Raw genomic sequence first — 20383 nt, forward strand, 5'->3', positions numbered from 1 at the left:
TGAAAGTCTGTTTACTTGCAGCTTTGGATTTTTACATACAAGTCATGCTGAAGGGCTGGACAACTGATCGGTGTGCCTTATAGCCTGTGGTCTATCCCTTCTGCGACTCCATACTGATTACCTGAACTGTGGTGCATTCACTGGTAGTTTCAACCTTGTGTGCCATACCTCATGTAGAGCAATATCATCTGCAGGCTCTTGCTTAATTACGGTATATGGCCATTTAATATGTTATTTTTGACAGTTTTTTATACTGCTTTCGAAATGAATGTATATTGATTGACCATATTGATAGCTTTGCATTTTCTCTAGGGGGTTTTTACTTTAGAGTCCATGGTGACTAGGTTTTAACCCTATATTGAGTATTGCAAACCTATTTTTTGGTCTTGGTTACTTTACTTACTAGGTTACTTTGTGAGACAACATCGTCCGATTTTCATATTGAGAGTGAAAGGGTATTGTCTTTCCGTTTGTGTATATTGATTATTTTTGTGAATTTAATAAAGTTTTTATTGATGGAACCATTTGAAGCTACCCATGTCCATAAGGCAACCACTATATGCTTAGTTCACAATGTTATTATCGTTTGTGTTTTTAAGGCTGCAGTGACCGCACCCATTGGGAGAGTTGACATAATTCGGTGAATACCCAACATACACTCATTTTTTTGTCATGGTGCTTACAATGGTAAGCTTTTATTCATTTATGTAAAACCTTTATACCAAAAGGAAAACATATGTGGAGTTTGGCTTTAATTCATTAGTCAAGTCCATTAAAAATCTGTTAGTTCATCTAACACTTCCCTCTCCCCAGACTGGCAATGCTGCGCCTCCATCCAGAGTAGAGACATCGTAAGAGAGGAAGTGTGTTACTGGCTGGATCACCAGGTGAAAAAAAAAATTAAAACAAAGTCAGGCACCATTTTTAGGGATTGGTAAGCTGCAATATAATAAAATATATTTGTGGGGGTCTTATACCCCTTTAAAGTGTATATAAATCCACTATATTATTATTATTATTATTATAAAACAGGACTTATATAGCACCAACCATTTGTGCAGCACTTTACAATATAAAGGGGGACAGTACAATTGCAACACAGTTCAATACAGAGGGAAAATATTATTTACTTTATTACTTAATTTTTTTTTTTCTCGCTTTTTCCTGATTATTTTTACCTAGTGATCCTGCCAGTAACACACTTCCTTGGATGATGTTGCTTACTCACTGTACTGTATCTATAGAGAATCAGAATGGTCATCCTTGGACAGAACGTGTGTTGAGACTACAGAACACACCTTAGTCAATTTCACAACATGGTTGGAGGTGTTCTATCGTTCTCAGAGGTAACTTGGGAAGGGCTGCTTGAGATAACATTGCAGACTGATGTTTAACAAGATATTTAACTGACTTAAAGAGGAGCAAATAAGAGAGTTAATTGTTAGGTTTTATATACACTTTAAATGTCGCTGTAGACGCACAATGACGGCATGAACCATCCACCAGCAATGTCACACTACCCTCAATCCCTAAAGGCATACCACAAACAATTGCTTTATGAAAGCTTCAATACACCTGGAAAAGGCTCTGAGAGGGAATATAGTATGTTTACATGTATGGTGAGCTCTGTAATGAAAAGTATTAAAACTTTCATAGAAGTTGTAAAAGTAGGAATATATTCTATCCCTTATATTTACAACAGACAAATAAAATAAATGATGAAAAATATAATGTTAGAATCTCTTTAATCTTGGAAAAATGTGCCAGGATTTCTTGTAGATAGGATGGATGAAACTGATGAAATAGTCAACAATAAAAACTATTTCAGAGAAAAGTGCAAATAATGATTTTTTTATTAATATTTTTTCAGTCCTGATTCCAAATTTATACAGTATTACTTCTACAGTTCAGCTATTATAAAAATGTACTAACAATTTAAAATTCTATTTGGTTCTACTTATAATTATTTATCCATATTATATATATATATATATATATATATATATATATATATATATATATATATATATATCTTGATTCACAACACAAAATGCTACAAATAGAAAAATATTCTATCGCAGAGTGCTGAATGTATTCATATCTTACATGTGTAAATGCAGGACTGCATCTCATATATTCCCGAAAGACCTCTGACCCTTATCTCTCTTGTTAAAAGGTTAAAGGAAAACATGTAAAAAATACCAGCTGTATAAGTTTTGCTGTTGTGTCTGTTTCTTAGGTTTGCCAATTACACGCAATGGGCAAAGCCCTATACCTATCTCCCAGCAAGAGGAAGGCCAGTAGGTCAAGTGTGTTCCATTTAAAATTATCTAAATGAAGCACAGCTTCACCCATGGTTTTCCATATCTATCCAAACTGGTACCCCATTTACCAGTAAGTACCCAAGAATGCAAACCATTGCTTTTACAGGAGTAATTCACAAGGAGCCAGTGTCATTAGATATTAGGTGTCCATACACAGGGTCATTTTGAATAGGATTATGGCCATGACTAGCTGTTTAGACTAGATTAGATCAGACTTTCCTAACCTTTTTACCTCAGGAGAACCCCTAAAACAATCTTCAGATCTTGGGAAACCCTTACTAAAAGCAATTCATCTGAAGTCAATGGGGAAAATTTCCTATACATTGGTGGTCAGTGGGAAGAATACCCCCCTTACAGTGGTGGTCAGAATGTGACCCTAAAGATAGCAAAAAAGATCCTTGTTATCACGCTGCTGGCCCTGGAACTAAGCAAGCACCATCAGATGGGAGGTCAATCAGACACAACTCAAGCATCCCCTAGCAACCTCTGGAGGAATGCTACAGTTCCACAGAACTCTGGTTGAGAATGGCTGGTTTAGATATACCGGTAACAGGCCTATACCAAAAATGACGGCTGCTGCTGATGAAATAAATAGGGGTGATTGATGACCACAAAGGTTCATTTTTCTTACTGCTCATGTTATTGATCAAGATGCCTGATTTTGGTTGGTTTTTGATTGGCTAGATATTTCACATTTTGCCTCACAACAGTATGGCCAAATCTGACAAAGAAATGGTCAGCTAAAGGTCCATTCAATCAAATATGCTTGTTTTGTATGGACAGCTTTAAGATACCCATACAGAAGGCCAGATCATTGTATGATTCCAGCTTAATCATGTGAAGATTTGACAGCAATCACATTACGTTAGTACCTTTGCTGATAAAAGAAAATCACAATAACACTTTTTAGGGAAACATGTACAATCCACTGATTGTGTATATTAGGGACTTAATCTCATTAAGTTCCATGTAATCTGTATAATACTAACCCTCATGTATGGGTTATCTCCTAAAAAGATTCAGTGTTGATATGGCTTCTTGGGAATCACTAACTTGTATTCTGGCTCTAGAAAATGGCTGCATTCACTCTGTAATTTGTATTTGTTCTTTAAAGTGGATGTAAACTCATTTTTTTTTTAAATTAAGGCTTGTATTTTGTACAGTATAGGATTTCGTGTCATCTGTGTCCAGTCTTGCCACAAAGAGTTAATCCAGCTCTGAGCAATCCTCTTATCTTTTTCAGTAAGCTAAAAACAGACAGACAGAGGAATAGGGGTCAGTTCTTCCCCCTTGCTGTGAGTGACAGGTGATTTACATATCTCAAGCAGGACTGTAAGATAGACATTCTGTGTACTTCCCATCCCCCCTTTCTTCTGGATGTTAGTGATCATGGGGCATAATCCACAAGACCAGCAGAAGTTCAGTGTAAGAAAAAAACAAGAGAAAATGCATGTTGACAAGGGGAGTGTAGAGGTGTGTGGGGAGTCTACTGACATCATGACTCCATCCACTGAGCTCCAGACAACAGACCCACCCAAGAATATGCAGTTTTCGGGTCTCATAACAGACAGAGGGGAGACATTTGACAAGTAAGGACACATGCAGGAGGCATGTATATCCTTATAGATAACCACTATGACAGTAGTTTAGAAAGGATTAGAGTGGGTTTACGTCCACTTTAAAGAGGTTATCTGGAAAAGAGTTAACTCTTTCTAATTACTCTGGTGTGGGCTATTCTGTTGTTTAGAGCCCTTCTGCTCTTTATACTTCACAGGAGAGCTGAGGCCTGTGTATATTCGAGACCACATCTAAAACCTGCCAGTACGGAAATGATCTGCTAGGGGGAGTTCTACTATAGATACTTATAGAAATGAAAAGGTATCTGTAGTAGCACTTCTCCTAACCAACAGCTGGTCCCAGGAAACCGGATATTGCATAGGGGATCCTCAGTCGGGTGGTCTTCAGGCAGCCCTCACCGTTCCAATGGAAACAAATGACATGAAGGCTGTAGATCTCCAAACAGCCCAACTTAATAAATATGAAGCAACTATTTATTTCTTGGAGAACCTTTTTAAAGTACAGTAATCTAAGCCTGTGTACAGTCTAGGTTTGCAAACAATATCCCACCCATCAAATAACTATTAACAATTTAACAACACGCAGGTTAATGAAAACAAAGAAAAAAAATTATTGTGCAATATCAGTACATAAAGGTTTCAAAACATCCCTTTTTATCCAATTCAGCAAATATTTACATACAGCTAAAATTATTCAAATTATTCCTAAATAGTAATGATCCATAAGTTAAGGTGAACAAAGCCTACATAAACAAACAATCAATATTTCTCACATACAGAAAAATCATAATTAAAACAAAGCTATCAGTGAACAGGGGATCAGATCTCATTCTGGGTAAAGTCCAGTGATGCTTGTATGGAGTCAAAGCAGCTGTACTAGAAAGTGTTCTCACATACATGCAATACAAGAGGGCAGACTTTACTAGTTTTATTTTTATTTTTTTTACCACATTTTTTATTTTATTTTCAATTAAAAATAATATTTTCTTGCAGCCTCTTTTTTATCAAGGGCCTGGGAAATGAATTTATATAGTACCTACGCTATAGTGCCAAAAAATTTGAAACGAATACTATAAAAGCACAGCTGATAAAAAGCAACACAAAAAGGTCAATACATTGTAAAAGAAAGGCAGCAACAAGAAAATATGCAACAAAAATAAAATAAAAAATAGCCTAAAATGAGTTTAACTAGACTTGTATGTGTATTTTAAATGTTGATCTCTGTTACCTATACCTTCCTTTTTTACCTTTGGGAACTGTCAGCAACTGTCAATATAGATTTTGTGAACAATTGTACATGACAGAGTTTTCTTTTTAAACCTAGCTATGTAACTGTATATGAAACTACATCAATGCCGACTAGTGGAAGTAAAGTGTAAAGCTTCAGAATTCTTGCCTCCGGAAGGTATGGAGATCTGTTTCAGTCAGAAGCATATGTGAAAACTTTGGAGATTAAGTGATACCCTTTACTATCTGACCTAAATATGAAATCTTTTGAAACATGTTGGGTTTCTTTGTCAGGCAATATACAATGCTAGTCCAGAAAACCATGTATTTATACATAGAACAATGTTGTATGATACCTAAAGAAGAAACCCAACATGCTTCCAAACTCTGCACCTTTAATAACTTACATACAGTAAGTCACTTTAACACCAAACATTCTACGCTGATTGATAGTTAAAGAAGAGCCCCAGGCATCAAAGTAAATGTTTCCCCCGGTCCCCTACCCTACCCCTGGAGAATGTACACTCTTTATTATCTTAGTCTATATAGTGTAGTGGTCATGGCTACATATCCCAGAAGTCTGTATGGTTCTTGTAGCTGAAATGCATTGTGGGCTTCAAATCAACACCGTAGTCCACCCAAATATCTCTAAGTCCTCAGCTCAGGTAGTACACAGAGCACCTATGTTTCTTCAAGTTGAGATTAAGCCATGCCCTCTCAAAAGACAAAGCTCCAATTCTCCATTCAACTGTCAAATGCCAAAGCCTCCAACGCCCACTGGGGCCTGTGAACAACTTGGGTGTGGGACCCAAAGGACGGAGAGCACTTTTTGGTACTTTATTGACAAGAACAGATTCACATAAAGCCTTGTATACAAAGCTTTCAGGAAATCTTAGCAATATAAATACAAAAGAGTATGGTGTTGTTGAAATTCAATTCTTAGGATGGAAGACATGTTCTATGCACAACAGACATGTTTTCAGAGTTTTAATTGATAGACATTGGCATCGGGTTAGGAATAGTCCACCATGCTAATGATCAGCTGTGACAACAGCAGCTACTTTACAGCATTTTTGCAGAGTGGAGAGGCTATATTAGGTATCATAAGGATCAATGAGCCCTTTGACACCAACTGCTACTTTACATTTACAGAAAAAATATATTACCCTGGTCAATCCACTGTGTAAGCAGTAAGCAGAGCTCAAAAGGATGAATTTAACAAAGTTATAGAACCAAAAAAATCTAAATGCATCTCAAACTTTGATTAAGGTACCAAAAAAAAACACTAACCCCAAATAAACTAATAATTTATATCTTGTTATCTCTCTCTCTTGATATATACAGCATATATATACTTTGTTTTACAAATAAAAATGTAATATAGGGTCCAGACAGGATTCCCAAAGCACTATGGGTTTAAAAAAAAAGAGTACAGGAGAAGCTGTTATTTTTCAGACTCTCTAAGGTGAAAGGAAATTGAGTTTCCTGACTTATACATTAGATGTAAATTTAAGCTTGAGCTTCTGAGCTCTGTAAACTGGTGTTTTTAAACAGAGGAGGTAATGAGTCCATATAATACATGTAAAAATGACTCCTGTTGGATATTAAAATACAAAATAGTCATATAAAATACGTAATTTACTTGACTAAAAAAAGAAAAACATTTAAAAATAACTTTTTTTTTTTACTTCCGGCATATATAAATAAATTATATAAAAAATAACCATGCATTCCCTTTAAAGGGAATTTACTGCATTCAAGAATAATTGTAATATTTGTTAATATTTATTTGTAAAACAAAGTTTTTATAAAATGTAAAAATCTATTCATGTAAAAATAACATAAAACATCAGTTTCTAAGCTTGTAAGCCTGCTCCAAAAACATCACATTTCCCCTTAAATGTTGTTTTACTTCTTGATCAGTCAGTCATTGACATGCAGCAGCTTGATCAGACATACGTTTCTCAGTCATTAAAAAAGCAGATAACAATCACCCCAGCCTCAAGAAGTGCCAGTATTCTTCTATAGAACTATTCATCAACATTTAAAGCGGTATTAAACCCAGAATCAAAAATGTAGTATATTGCAGCTTACCAATCATTAGATGTGGTGGCTGCATTAATCTTTTTTTTCTAGCTGTTCACACGTAAGTGTATCGGAATCACAGGGGCAGAGTTGACCGATTCTGACCGCGATTCCAGAATCAAGGCAAAATGCATGATGCACTTGTGATGCCATTATTTCCTAATAGTTCACCAAATGTGGTGCAATGTTGCCATGATTGTCACACCACAAAATTTGTGAAATTCATGGCAAAACATGACCTGCCTGGCTCAGTGACAAAATTTTGTACATGAGCGTCAAACACGCATAGGGCAGCCCATTCAAGTGAATGGGCTGCCCTATGAACGACAAACAGAAATGCGCGTAAATTGCGTAAAAAAATAGCGAGTAAGAACATGTTCCCACTATGTGAAGCGTGAACAGGGCCTTAGCCTTTTTTCCCTCTGTTTTCACCTGGTGATAAGGCCAGTAGCACACCACCTACATTAAAGTGCCCCCACGCTGGATGAATGAGCACAGGGGGCACATTTGGACAGCTACATTGTCAGTCTGAGAGGGGGACTGTTAGATATACCAACCAATTTATATACACTAAAAAATTGAAGCCAAACCACAGCCAACACTTTAAAAGCAGTTACAACAACAGGTTTCTCCTTTTGGGATAAAGGTTATAAATAAATAAATAAAAGCTGATCGTTGTGAGTACCACTGTCAGTGGTAAATGGTTTGTCACATCCCTTTAAATGTTACAATCTGCAAAGGAGCTTGTTCTTTTGAAAAACAACAGATTTACTGACTGGATAACCAGGTGAAAAATAAAAGAAAGGTAGCATAAAAAAGAGAACTAATGCAGCACCACATCTACTGTCAAAATTGGTAAGCTGCAATATAATAAATGTTTGCTTTTTGGTTTAATATCGCTTTAAATATCTTCATATTTTTTCTTTACGGAAGCACAGCAGAGCCTTCTTAAAACAGAAGGTATCTCTCACTTTGATTATGATTCCAAAAAGGGGGCTTTTGCCTTACTTTAGGATAGTGGAGGGGATTGTGCAAATAGTTCCTTAACATGTCTAGCCAATCTGTGCAAAATGTCCTTATTGTGATAAGCAGAAAGTGACTAATACAAATGGGGTTACTTTCATTTTTAAAGGTATTCAGTTAAAACTTTGTTCACCTTGAACATTGGGTCACGTGCAAAAGAATTTAAAATGAAGACTTTTCCTTCCAAATCACTGAGTGGAGAGCATATACAGCTTTGATGAGTCAAGTGAAATATATCCTAATTTTGCAAATCAGCCCAAAAAATTTAACAGAAATTCAAGGTGATTCCCTAAACCAAGTGATAAGCTACTAATGCTATCCAAAGCAATTGTGCTAAAGTTGACCCCAGGACAAAAGAATAAAAATCTCAGGATCGTAATTGTACGCTTGTTATAAATGGCCTGCCTTACTTGTATAGCTGAAATTATCTTCCATATGGACAGTTTAACACATTCCCCCACTGATATTATTATAACAAGGGTGACTCTAGAAAAAATGTCTGCTGATGTTCTGTTTTTTTATTCACCTCATTTCTTCATGCCTGTTGAAAGGACACTAAAGGGTAGCAGCCCATAGATGCCACGTGCTCCCCCTTCTGTAAGCCTACTGTAATCCACTGAAAAGCAATAGAAAAGGAGCTTCATCTTCTTTCCTGCTGCTGTGCAAAGGATTAAACAAATTCTTCACTATTCTAGCTTTAAGTAAAACTACATTTTACTCTTTTTATTTAATAAATACATATCTGAATGAAATTATGCCTTATGTCAGTAGTTTAACTTAAATTTAAATTCTAGTTCTCTTCAGAAAGAATCCAGACAGCACCTCACAGGGTTAATGGGAGTGTACTTCCTGAAATGTATGTCCCACGCTGTTTCTGTTTTCACTGGACACATTACAGCAGGTTTGTATGGTTGATTGTGACTAGTGGTTGCAAAAAAACATGACACTTTCCACTTTCTGTAGGTGAGAGGCAGCAAAGGGAATATTTTGGGTGTAAACTGCAAATAGGGGTTCACCAGTTTACAGATAATAGGAGCTTAGGTGGACTTGTATAGTCTAAAGTACTGAACAGGTAGACTGTACTCCCTATGTGCAGCTAAAGGTTTTCAATTATGACAGCAGCATTTCTTTAGTTTTAGTTCTGTAACATTTTAGTCATTTCTAATACTGCTGCTTTAACTCACATTTCATAATTTACTTTAACAGATTTAACTTAATACAAATGTTAATGTATGATAAGTCATTTAACAGAATTGTCTCACACTTAACAGAAAATAAGAATGAGGTGAATAAATTAATAATAGCCTATTGACTGTGAACAATGAATATACAAAACACAAAGCAGCATTGCATGATGGTTTCCAACTAGGGCAGGTGGCTCCAGGTTAAAACGAAAAATGACAGACTGACAGTTCATAATCAACTCTAATACAAATGTGCCAATACTGATAACATCCAAAACATGAGGTCAAATACCAAAGTGTATTCTTTTATGAGAAAAACACACAGCCTCGATTTTCTAAAGTATACTAGGTGCAAGGAAGGACTGGAAAGCTTTGGCTTAGGACAGCTACATACTTTCAAGGTAGATTTCTGTAGACTAAAGAAAATGTACCTAGCAAGGTGTGGCAGTTATTGGTGGGCATGGTGAAAAGAGGGTGTTACTAAAAGACATGGTTTATTGTGACTCCCCTTTTCACATCTTTCAGCCTCAGCTTCCATTGAGGATCTCGACATTCAATCACGTGACATCTCAGAGTCCTAAAGAAAGTTGGTGCTGGAAGAATGATTACAGGTTTGAACAGGTAGCAGGTAGTTTATAATGACCCCCATATGTCACCGACCACATGTTCTGCTCTGATCGATGTCTAAACGGTCATGTATCTCCACTCAGGGCCACCAGCCCAACATATTTTATTACTAGTGGCCTGGGTGGTAAATGCCCCTCTACTCCCCAACCCAGTCCTCCCATTAACAGATGTGTGATTTACTTAAATAGTTGTTATTTTGGAGCCATGGTACTTTTAGATCTTACTGTTGAAAATAACGGTCTTTATGGCAAATAATGTTATACATTTATGAACTGAGTATAATATCAGTTTGGTTTTAATTTTAAATATAGAAACTCTTTTGCCCAAAAAAATTATATTGATAGATATTTTCCCAAAAATAAAACCAAAGCTTCTCACAACCGTCTGCTAATGTTTTTACTGCACTGTTGCATATTATTTAAAAAGTACTTCCTAATAATTACAAGTTCTGTTCCACTAAGTCATGTCTACATTCACAATATAGGCTCACCATTCTTAATAGGAATGGCTGGCCAATGTCACACTATATATAGTATAGATTCTGGAGCCATACTGGTTATATTAGATGTCTCTGTTGTGAAGGAAGATCATTGTAGAATTCTAAAACACATAGTGACAATAAGATTTCCTATGTACAATTAACATTCATATTTTTTTTATCTGGAAGGATTAATAAGGGGTACAGGAAGATATTCTTAAAATGGTATCTTTTAAAAAAATACACAATTTTTCCATCAATAAACTCTTTATCTCATATATATTTTTAGGACATTGCACCACAATGGGATAGTTGCACATATATATATATATATATATATATATATATATATATATATGTATATATATATATATATATATATATATATGCACACACACAAACACACACATATTAGATATATAGATATGTTTTATATGTTTATAAAAATAAGCATTGCAGTGCATATGTCCACTAAGATCCCTGAATGACTGTTAGCTTTCATAACTTAGAGAAACTACTGCTAAATTTCCTCAAATAGAATTCCTCTCTGCATATGTATAATAAATTAAAGATTTACACTACAAAAAATGGCTGGTTTGTGGTAACTGGGGCTGATATATGAGTACATAATCTCTGCCTTGTTTAATGCTATAATAGAAGGTTCTTTTTCAGAAGCTCTAAATACAATATGGACAAATCCAGTGTATACATCATAAGTGTTCATGTTGTATCATCATGGAAAAGCATCTGTGCAAAATGTGCCTTTAAGAAACCAGTGTCCATAACTGTATTTAGCAAATTATATAAGACTAGTTTACTTAGAGATCAGGGCGAGCTATAAAACGTTTATACAAAAATACTGTACCAGGCAGATTTAAGTTAGAACATATACCAAGGGACCTTCAATTATGACCATGTAGCTTTGGATATAACAATAAACTTTGTATACTGACAAATTTACCCAGTTGCATCAAATTCCGCTGCTGAGCACCATTCCAGCCCTGGCAATACACAAATGGATGGGCTTTACAACCACTGTCAGGTCATCCGACTACGTCGAGGATGCCATGATAACCCATCTCTAGAAAAATCTACCTTTTATCCATTTATTTTAAGAAAGTAGATTTGTTCTTTGTATAAAATGCTGTCCAATGATCTCGCCATAAAATAAATTATCAATACGATCCATTCTTCTTAAAAAGTTCATATAATGATTATCCTTTCAGTCTTCTGTTGTTGTTCGTACAGTCCATCAAAGTAGTTTACTTTCATGTGAACAAGGGAAAGTGTCTCAGCTATTTTATCCCAAGATATTCCTCATAATAACTGATTACTGGTAATGAATCGTTCCTATTATTCTGCAATGTTTGAACAGTATCAAGTCATAAATTACATTAGTCCAAATAACTTAAATAGAATGTTTTTTAGCAGATGTAATTTGGGCTGGCTTGAGGCCAGTTAGCAGCCTTTTCATCTGGAACCCTGGTCACTGAATAATAGGATAATTACCAACAAGCGTTGGAATTTCCAACAGTGAAAAATAAAGTGGAACATGGGAACTGTGGAAGGTTTTGTCTCCATGGAATAAACAGGGAGAGAAGGAAGTAAGAAATTATCTTGAACAGTGACCAGTTGACGACCTTGTGCAGGACACGGGTCGCCCTTCTGTATTGCACCAAAGAGTAAGATGAAGTCTCATGAACCAGTTGGCTCGATGGATCAGATTCCTCCCCTGCACATTGGCAAGTTCACAAATGTAAAGACATTGAATTCTGTGAGGATGGAAATACACAGGAAGACGCCATAGAGGAGAAGACATGCCACACCCAGCTTCTTGTCCAGTTTCCACTTGTTTAGACGAATACCGCATACCTAAGTGAATAAACAACCAGAACAGTAAACACCATGCCAAGAATGCTATGACAACCAAGCAAAAACATCACAAATAGGCATTACTGAAGGAAACGATATATAATTTATAGAATTCAGTAAATTTATTGGCTAGAAATGTTCATAAATCACTCTAGGTGCTTCTATGGGAAAAGAGCAGAAATTAATATTTAAAGTAATCCTGAATCAGTATACAACTTGTTATATTAGCCCAGAACAGAAGAAGCTTAAAGTGATACTAAACACACACTGTTTAATTTACATGGTCTCTTCTATTTCTGTATAGACATGTGCAATTCGTTTAGTTCCAAATTAATTTTTTAACGAATTTAGACAAATTTGTTCATTCGAAAATATCCAAATTTTCACATTTCCAAATTCTCCCCAATATTCGGAAATTTGAATATTCGGAAATTCGAAAATTAGACATTTCAGAAATTCAGAAATTCAAAAATTCGGAAATTTGAAAATTAAAAATTTTTGGCAATTCGAAAATTCAGAAATTTTAAATTCGGAAATCTGAAATTTGAAAATCCAAAAATTCGGCAATTCGGAATCCAAAAATAAGAAAGAAAATTTGAAAATTCAAAGGACGAAAATTCGAACATTTGAAATAATAACTAACTAATAATAACTTAACTATTACTAACTAATAAATTATAGGTATTGGAATTTCCTTTCAAATTTAGCTGTTAGTGAATGTAACGAATATGAATTTATTCAAAGTTACGAATTATCCGTAATAACGAATGCCGTATCTAAACTAATGGAATGTAACAAAATTAATAATAATAAATAACAATAATAATAATAAAAACGTATTATTATTATTATATATTATTATTTTGTTCCGTTCCTTTTCTCTGCAGTGCACATGTCTATTTCTGTATATGGATGAGAAAAAGTCTAAGTACCTTTTTCCTAATCAATATACAGCTGTCACATGACCCAGCTCTTTCCCAGCCTGTCTGCATGTAAAACATAACCAGGAGGAGCTTCTAGTCCTCTGCTGCTGGTCACATGTCCAAAAAAAAAAAAAAAAATAGCCTTTGGGATACAGAGTAAAAATAAATAATTCATATCAATAAATTGTTTTAAATTGTCATACAAATCTACAGTATATTTAAACTCAGTCTTTATTCTTTTTTGGCAATAAAATTATGTGGGTGGATTTCCAGCCTGTGTCTTAGAATAAAAAGGAGATAAAGCCTCCATCAATTGATATGTAATATCCCGCTCCCATTGTGTTTAGCTGGTTAGTGGGCATAGAGGAGGAGGGAGGGAGTGGGCTGTCATTTACCACTGTCTATACACCCACATGTGAGATTCTATAGCCACATGGGCTGCTCAGATGTTATAAGGAGGAAATGCTCAGCAAAGAAACTCACTGAAAACTGAGCATGTGCAAAGCTGCCAACACTGCTCTACAAAATCCCCAACTGCAGTGGGGACATGGACAGAAAGGGGAAATAGAGAACAGCAGAACCAACCAGGTTTTTAGCAGAATACAGAAAACAAATTTCATAGTGACTGAGTGAGTATGAACAGCATGTAATACAGCATTTATTGAAAGTTTTTTATGTTGTGGGTTTACTGATACTTTAAGGGTTCACATCGACAGGTGTTCTAGTCAAGAGCTGAGTTTTCCAGCATTTGACATGAATAGGCTGTGCTTAATAACCCAAACCTCAATCAGCGCAAACCAATAAATCAATCTAAAATATATATACTGTATATGTGAAAAATAAATGAATAATAAAGTTGCTGCTATCACCAAAAGTGTTCTCACTCCAACCTATAAATAAACAATCATAAATGTGTAGTGCAACTAGCAATAATGTAACAAATTCATAAGTGAATGCATGTGAATATAGGTGCAACAATGTTACATCCAAGGTAACAACTACTGAATATCAATCCAAACAATATATTATATCCAAAATGATAAATCCAAGAAGAGGAAGTCTCATAAAAGAACAAGATAATTAAATTAACAGTTCACTGTGCTCTTGATCTTCCATCTCTGTGTTGAATAAAAATAACAGTGCTCAAATGCAATCCTTCACCAGTGATAGAATGGCAACTCACCTTATACTTAGACCCCTGCGTTACCAGTGGGTCTAAGTATGCGGTCCCCTGATCGGGGTAAAATAGGCTATGTACTCTGCTCCACTCAGGATCTCCAATACCTCCTTTTAGTGGTATAAATGCTCAATTAACGGCATGTGCAAACAAACAGAAGATATCTAGTGCTTTCTGCAAACACTGTAGCCTCCCTGGTGGTTTTCCCGAGTGTGGCTCGGGGTTAAAATTCAGGACCATTAGCGGTAACCCCGAGCCACACTCGGGATTACATCGCAGGATCCTGGTGTGGCTTTACTTACCTTGTCCCCGGGATCCTGCGATGTCCCCCACGCTGTCTGCCGGCTCCGTCCTCCTCCGAAGCCTCTCCGTGCCAGGCTCCGTTCCCTGCGAGCGGCGCGACGCACGGGGGCGGAGACTGGCGGCAAATTAAAAAAAGTGTAAAATCATAACACATACAGTACTGTAATCTTACAGATTACAGTACTGTATGAAATTATTTCACATCCCTTTTGTCCCCAGTGCTTTGTCCTATGCCCTGCATGCAGTTTTGTGTTATATATACTGTTCTTTCTGCCTGGAAACTGGAGATTGTCCATAGCAACCAAAAAGTGTCCCTTTACATCAAAAGTTGCTTTAGACCAGCTAGAAAACAGCGATAGTAAATTAGAACACTTGCAGAATTGAGCGATAGTGAATTGTGGGGAAATTTATTTTATTATTAATTTTTTTTTTTTTATTATTTATTTTTATTTATTATATTATAATTTATGTTTTTGTGTTTCAAACTTTATCATACCCGGGATATCTACTAGACTCTTGTTTGGACAGATTTAAGTGTGTTATTGTTAAGAATTACAGACCTACAATATAAAACGCCAAATTTCCATGCAAAATAATTGTACCGCTTTCAGCACCTAAAATCCGAAATAATCATACCGCCAGGGAGGTTAATAGCAAATAGCACACAAGTAAAACAACTTACATAAAAGGAACCCAACCGTGCCAGCATGTCAAGTGGATAACATAATCATGAGAGAGTCCCTGCGTGCCTAAGCAAGGATGATAATAACCGCGGGATACCATCTGAGAGTTTGGCTCCTAGTCCCAAAAGCGTGTCGTCCTAAGCAGGGGCGTTGCTAGGTCTACAAAAGATCTGGGGCTAGAGCCCATAGTAGCATAGTAAAGTCATACGCTTGGGCGGGCATACACATGTATATACAGTAATATACGTGTGTGTGTATATCCCCAGAGAGCCCCCCCCACATCAGGGTCCCCAGAGAGCCCACCTTACATCAGGGTTCCCAGAGAGCCCCCCCTTACATCAGGGTCCCTAGAGAGCCTCCACCTTACATCCGAGTCCCCAGAGAGCCCCCCTTACATTAGGGTCCCCAGACAGCCTCCCACTTAAAATCAGGGTCCCCAGAACGCCCCCCCTTAAAATCAGGGTCCCAGAGAGCCTCCCCTTGCATCAGGGTCCCCAGAGAGCCCCCCCACTTACATCAGGGTCCCCAGAGAGCCTCCCCTCCCCTTGGGGACCCCTGCAGAGACTCGAAGCATTGGGCCCCAGATTGAGGGCTATAGCCCCAAAAGCCACCCTCTAGTGACGCCACTGGTCCTAAGCATGGACTTCATCAAAGTGTTTGTAGAGAGCACTAGATATCTTCTGTATGTTTGCATATGCCTCTGATTGAGTGTTTACACCACTAAAAAAAGGTATTGGAGATCCTGAGTGGAGCGGAGTATATAGCCTATTTTACCCCGATCAGGGGACCGCTTACTTAGACCCACTGGTAACACAGGGGTCTAAGTATAAGGTGAGCTGCCATCCTATCACTGGTGGAGGATTGCATCTGAGCACTATTATTTTTTTCAACACAGAGCTGGAAGATCAAGAGCACAGTGAACTGTTAAAGCGGGGTTCCACCCAAATTTTAAACATTATCTCTATGCATTCTCTTCCTTGCCTAGATGCTGACATGCTGTGTAAAAAAATTTAAATCGCCGTAATTACCTTTTTTTTCTAATCTACTTAGCACTTCCTGGTTTTCCTCCCATGGGAGTAGGCGTGTTTCTAGCCTCTCCCAGACCTCCCACAGTCCCCTGGGAGCTAATCTCAGGCTTCCCAGCATGCATTGTGCAACAGCATCATCACAACATCTCGGTGAATGCTGGGAGCACAGCATTCACCGCATCCAGGAAATACATGCTTGTGGGCTTCAAATGCCCACAATGAAGATGGAAACCGCCTTCAGTGAATTTTATAAGTTATTCTTTACAATGAAATCGGACACAGGGGGACTTATTACACAGAACATGTGAGTAGATAATCATGAGAAGAAAAGTTTGTGAATGAACTCCAAAAAAAAAAAAAACGATAGATAGGTGGACCCCCGCTTTAATCACTTTGATTATCTTGTTCTTTTATGGGACTTCCTCTTCTTGGTTTTATCATTTTGGATATAATATATTGTTTGGATTGATATTCAGTAGTTGTTACCTTGGATGTAACATTGTTGCACCTATATTCCCATGTAAATGTAAATCTAAATCCAAGAGCAAAAAGTGAATATATTTTAGCTTAGCAGTCCCTAGATTTGTTGGCTTCATTTGTTTTCATTTGTCAGGCTTTTTTCCTTTATTTCACCTGTTATGTGGTTGGCAACACACTTTCTGTCCAAAGGTGACCCTAGAAGAGGAAGTGTTTTAGGACTACAAATCACCTCCTCTTCTTCATAACCCATGATTAAGCCTGTAGGGGGTAAACATGTTAGCAGGAGGCGGTTCCATAGGTGGAGATGAGCTGCGTTGCTTGTAGGACTGAATAAAAATGTACTAGTGACGTCATCAGTGTGCAGCCTTCCCTTTTCTGTCAGTGTACCTTCACAGATAGGCAGGATGAGCTATTTAGACTGGCACCCGTTCAGCTTTGCAACAGTGGAGGCTTGGAGCGGTGACTCCTGCATGACTTACTGACAGGGAGGTGGTGTTCTGTAGTCCACAGAATTAAATGAAACAAGTGCTAATTGATAACAATCTGCAGAAGCAGAGTATACAGGAAGTATAAGTAAGATTTCTAACAGGTTTTTATGCACTTATCAACAGATGTAAATAAACCCTTTTTTTCCTACATTTTAAATGAAGCCATACAGAATGTTATTCACATGCATCACCATCCAAATATTACCAAGGAATGGGATTATTTTCTGGCCATTAAATATCTATCTATCTATCTATCTATCTATCTATCTATCTATCTATCTATCTATCTATCTATCTATCTATCGGTCTACAGTATCTCACAGAAGTGAGTACACCCCTAACATTTTTGTAAATATTTTATTATATCTTTTTATGTGACAACACTGAAGAAAATACACTTTGCTACAATGTAAAGTAGTGAGTGTACAGCTTGTATAACGATGTAAATTTGCTGCACCCTCAAAATAACTCAACACACAGCCATTAATATCTAAACCGCTGGCAACAAAAGTGAGTACACCCCTAAGTGAAAATGTCCAAATTGGGCCCAATTAGCCCTTTTCCCTCCCCGGTGTCATGTGACTCGTTAGTGTTACAAGGTCTCAGGTGTGAATGGGGAGCAGGTATGTTAAATATGGTGCTATCCCTCTCACTCTCCCATACTGGTCATTGGAAGTTCAACATGGCACCTCATGGCAAAGAACTCCCTCAGGATCTGCAAAAAATAATTGTTGCTCTACATAAAGATGGCCTAGGCTATAGTGCTATATAGCCTGTCAGTGCTCAGGCCATACGCCGCACAATGCATCAAATTGGTCGGCAGGGCTGTCATCCCAGAAGGAAGCCTCTTCTAAAGATGATGCACAAGAAAGCCTGCAAGCAGTTTATTGAGGAGAAGCAGACTAAGGACATGGGTTACTGGAACCATGTCCTGTGGTTTGATGAGACCAAGATAAATTTATTTGGTTCAGATGGTGTCAAGCGTGTGGTGGCAACCAGGTGATGAGTACAAAGACAAGTGTGTCTTGCCTACAGTCAAGCATAATGGGGGGAGTGTCATGGTCTGGGGCTGCATGAGTGCTGTCGGCACTGGGGAGCTACAGTTTATTGACGGAACCATGAATGCCAACATGTACTGTGAAATACTGAAACAGAGCATGACCCCCTTCTTTCGGAGACTGGGCTGCAGGGCAGTATTCCAACATGATAGCGACCCCAAACACACCTCCAAGATGACCACTGCCTTCCTAAAGAAGCTGAGGGTAAAGGTGATGGGCTAGTCAAGTATGTCTCCAGGCTTAAACCCTATTGAGCATCTGTGGGGCATCCTGGTGAAGGAAGGTGGAGGAGCGCAAGGTCTCTAACATCCCCCAGCTCCGCGATTTTGTCATGGAGAGCTGAAAGAGGACCCCAGTGGAAACCTGTGAACTCCATGCCCAAGAGAGTTAAGGCAGTGCTGGAAAATAATGGTGGCCACACAAAATATTGACACTTAGGGCCCAATGTGGACATTTTCACATTTGTTTCACATCTATCTATCTATCTATCTATCTATCTATCTATCTATCTATCTATCTATCTATCTATCTATCTATCTATCTATCTATCTATCTATCTATCGTTATAAATAGAAATCTATGGATAAAAAGTCTAAAAAGTATACCTGTTTAAGTGCACATTTTTCAAGCAATAAATTAACAAATTATGTAGCTAGGTTGGGGAACCATTCTTTGGACCTAAGAAGAAAAGTTACAAAAGAAGGACTCGGCTTTGATCTTGTTAGACTTGATCTCTACAGGATGGGGTAGGAGTATGTTAAACCATACGTAATTTTAATTGAATGTTACCATTTTTATCACACATATATATTGTTTACAAGACACACAGCATTTTACCTATCCTTGAAAACAAGAAATACCGTACCGTAACAAACAAGGAAGCCAGAAGCAAAGCCACAGAATAGATCAGGCCTCTGCTGTTCAGATGGATCTATAATAGAGGACAATAACAGTATTACATACAGAAAATAAGGATCTGACAACCTGTTCCTTAATGCAATGCTTTCATTGAATGGTGACATAAATACATTATTAATTATTATTATTATTAATGCTACAGATAATTATCACATCAGCATGCCGTTGAACAGTAATGAAATGTATGTGGGATATACAATGCATGCTAAGTACAATACAATGTGTCTGCAATGATTTGCCCTTGATGCAAAAATTCCTGTCCTTGTCAGCCTGAATATGACAGAACTGTTGTCACTGCATTCCTAACTTCCCCACCAGACTGATAAACATTTATGAACCACCCCTCCCTCATTAGAATAAAAAGCATCTACAGATCATCCTTCCAATCTGAAGGGAACTAAATTGACCCGCAAGTACAAAATTTAGGGGCATTTCATATACAAGTAGTATGGACTTTGAAGCCGTTTACCACCATGTCTTTATCCCACTTCCCTTTTTCCCGATACCTTAGCCATGTTGTATTTGAAGTTATGAATGCCTAGTACACTAAAAACCTATGGTTTGCCCATCCATTGTTATTACAGGCAATGGTTACAGGGACATGCTACATTACAAACATGCTGTATATTTTAACACATGCATACTGTATTAGGCAAGCCATACACAGAGTAAATTCCTTTACTGAAACCATGGGTTGCAGGAAAGAAATTTACACGATTCCCTCATAAATACAGACAGTGCTGACAGGCGAATCCCTCCTGCTGAGAAATTGTCTGCTTCCAGGGGCAGATGGGGGAAGCCTTCCCCGCTGGGAGAGGCAGTGAGTATCGCTAGCGGCTATAGCAGCCGCTAGCGATAATTGCAAGAGAATCCAGCTGGCTGGTTATACCCAAGTTGATTGCTCGATCAACTTGGTACATTCAGCCTG

At 37.4% G+C, this 20383-nt stretch overlaps 1 protein-coding gene across 1 annotated transcript in view; it reads right to left on the bottom strand.

Annotated features, from left to right (window-relative positions):
* Positions 1-1830: 1830 nt before the first annotated feature.
* The window catches only part of SLC24A3 (solute carrier family 24 member 3), a 528734-nt gene continuing 510181 nt past the window's right edge, over positions 1831-20383 (bottom strand). The window contains exons 16-17 of the mRNA XM_073627968.1: positions 19403-19468; positions 1831-12397 (exon numbers count right to left, since the gene is read on the bottom strand). Of these exons, the coding sequence (XP_073484069.1) occupies positions 12245-12397; positions 19403-19468 (219 nt within the window). The 3' untranslated portion in view covers positions 1831-12244. The remainder of the gene's footprint in view (positions 12398-19402; positions 19469-20383) is intronic.

Source organism: Aquarana catesbeiana, linkage group LG04 (genome assembly GCF_042186555.1).
Source record: "Aquarana catesbeiana isolate 2022-GZ linkage group LG04, ASM4218655v1, whole genome shotgun sequence".
Classification (NCBI taxonomy): Eukaryota; Metazoa; Chordata; class Amphibia; order Anura; family Ranidae; genus Aquarana; species Aquarana catesbeiana.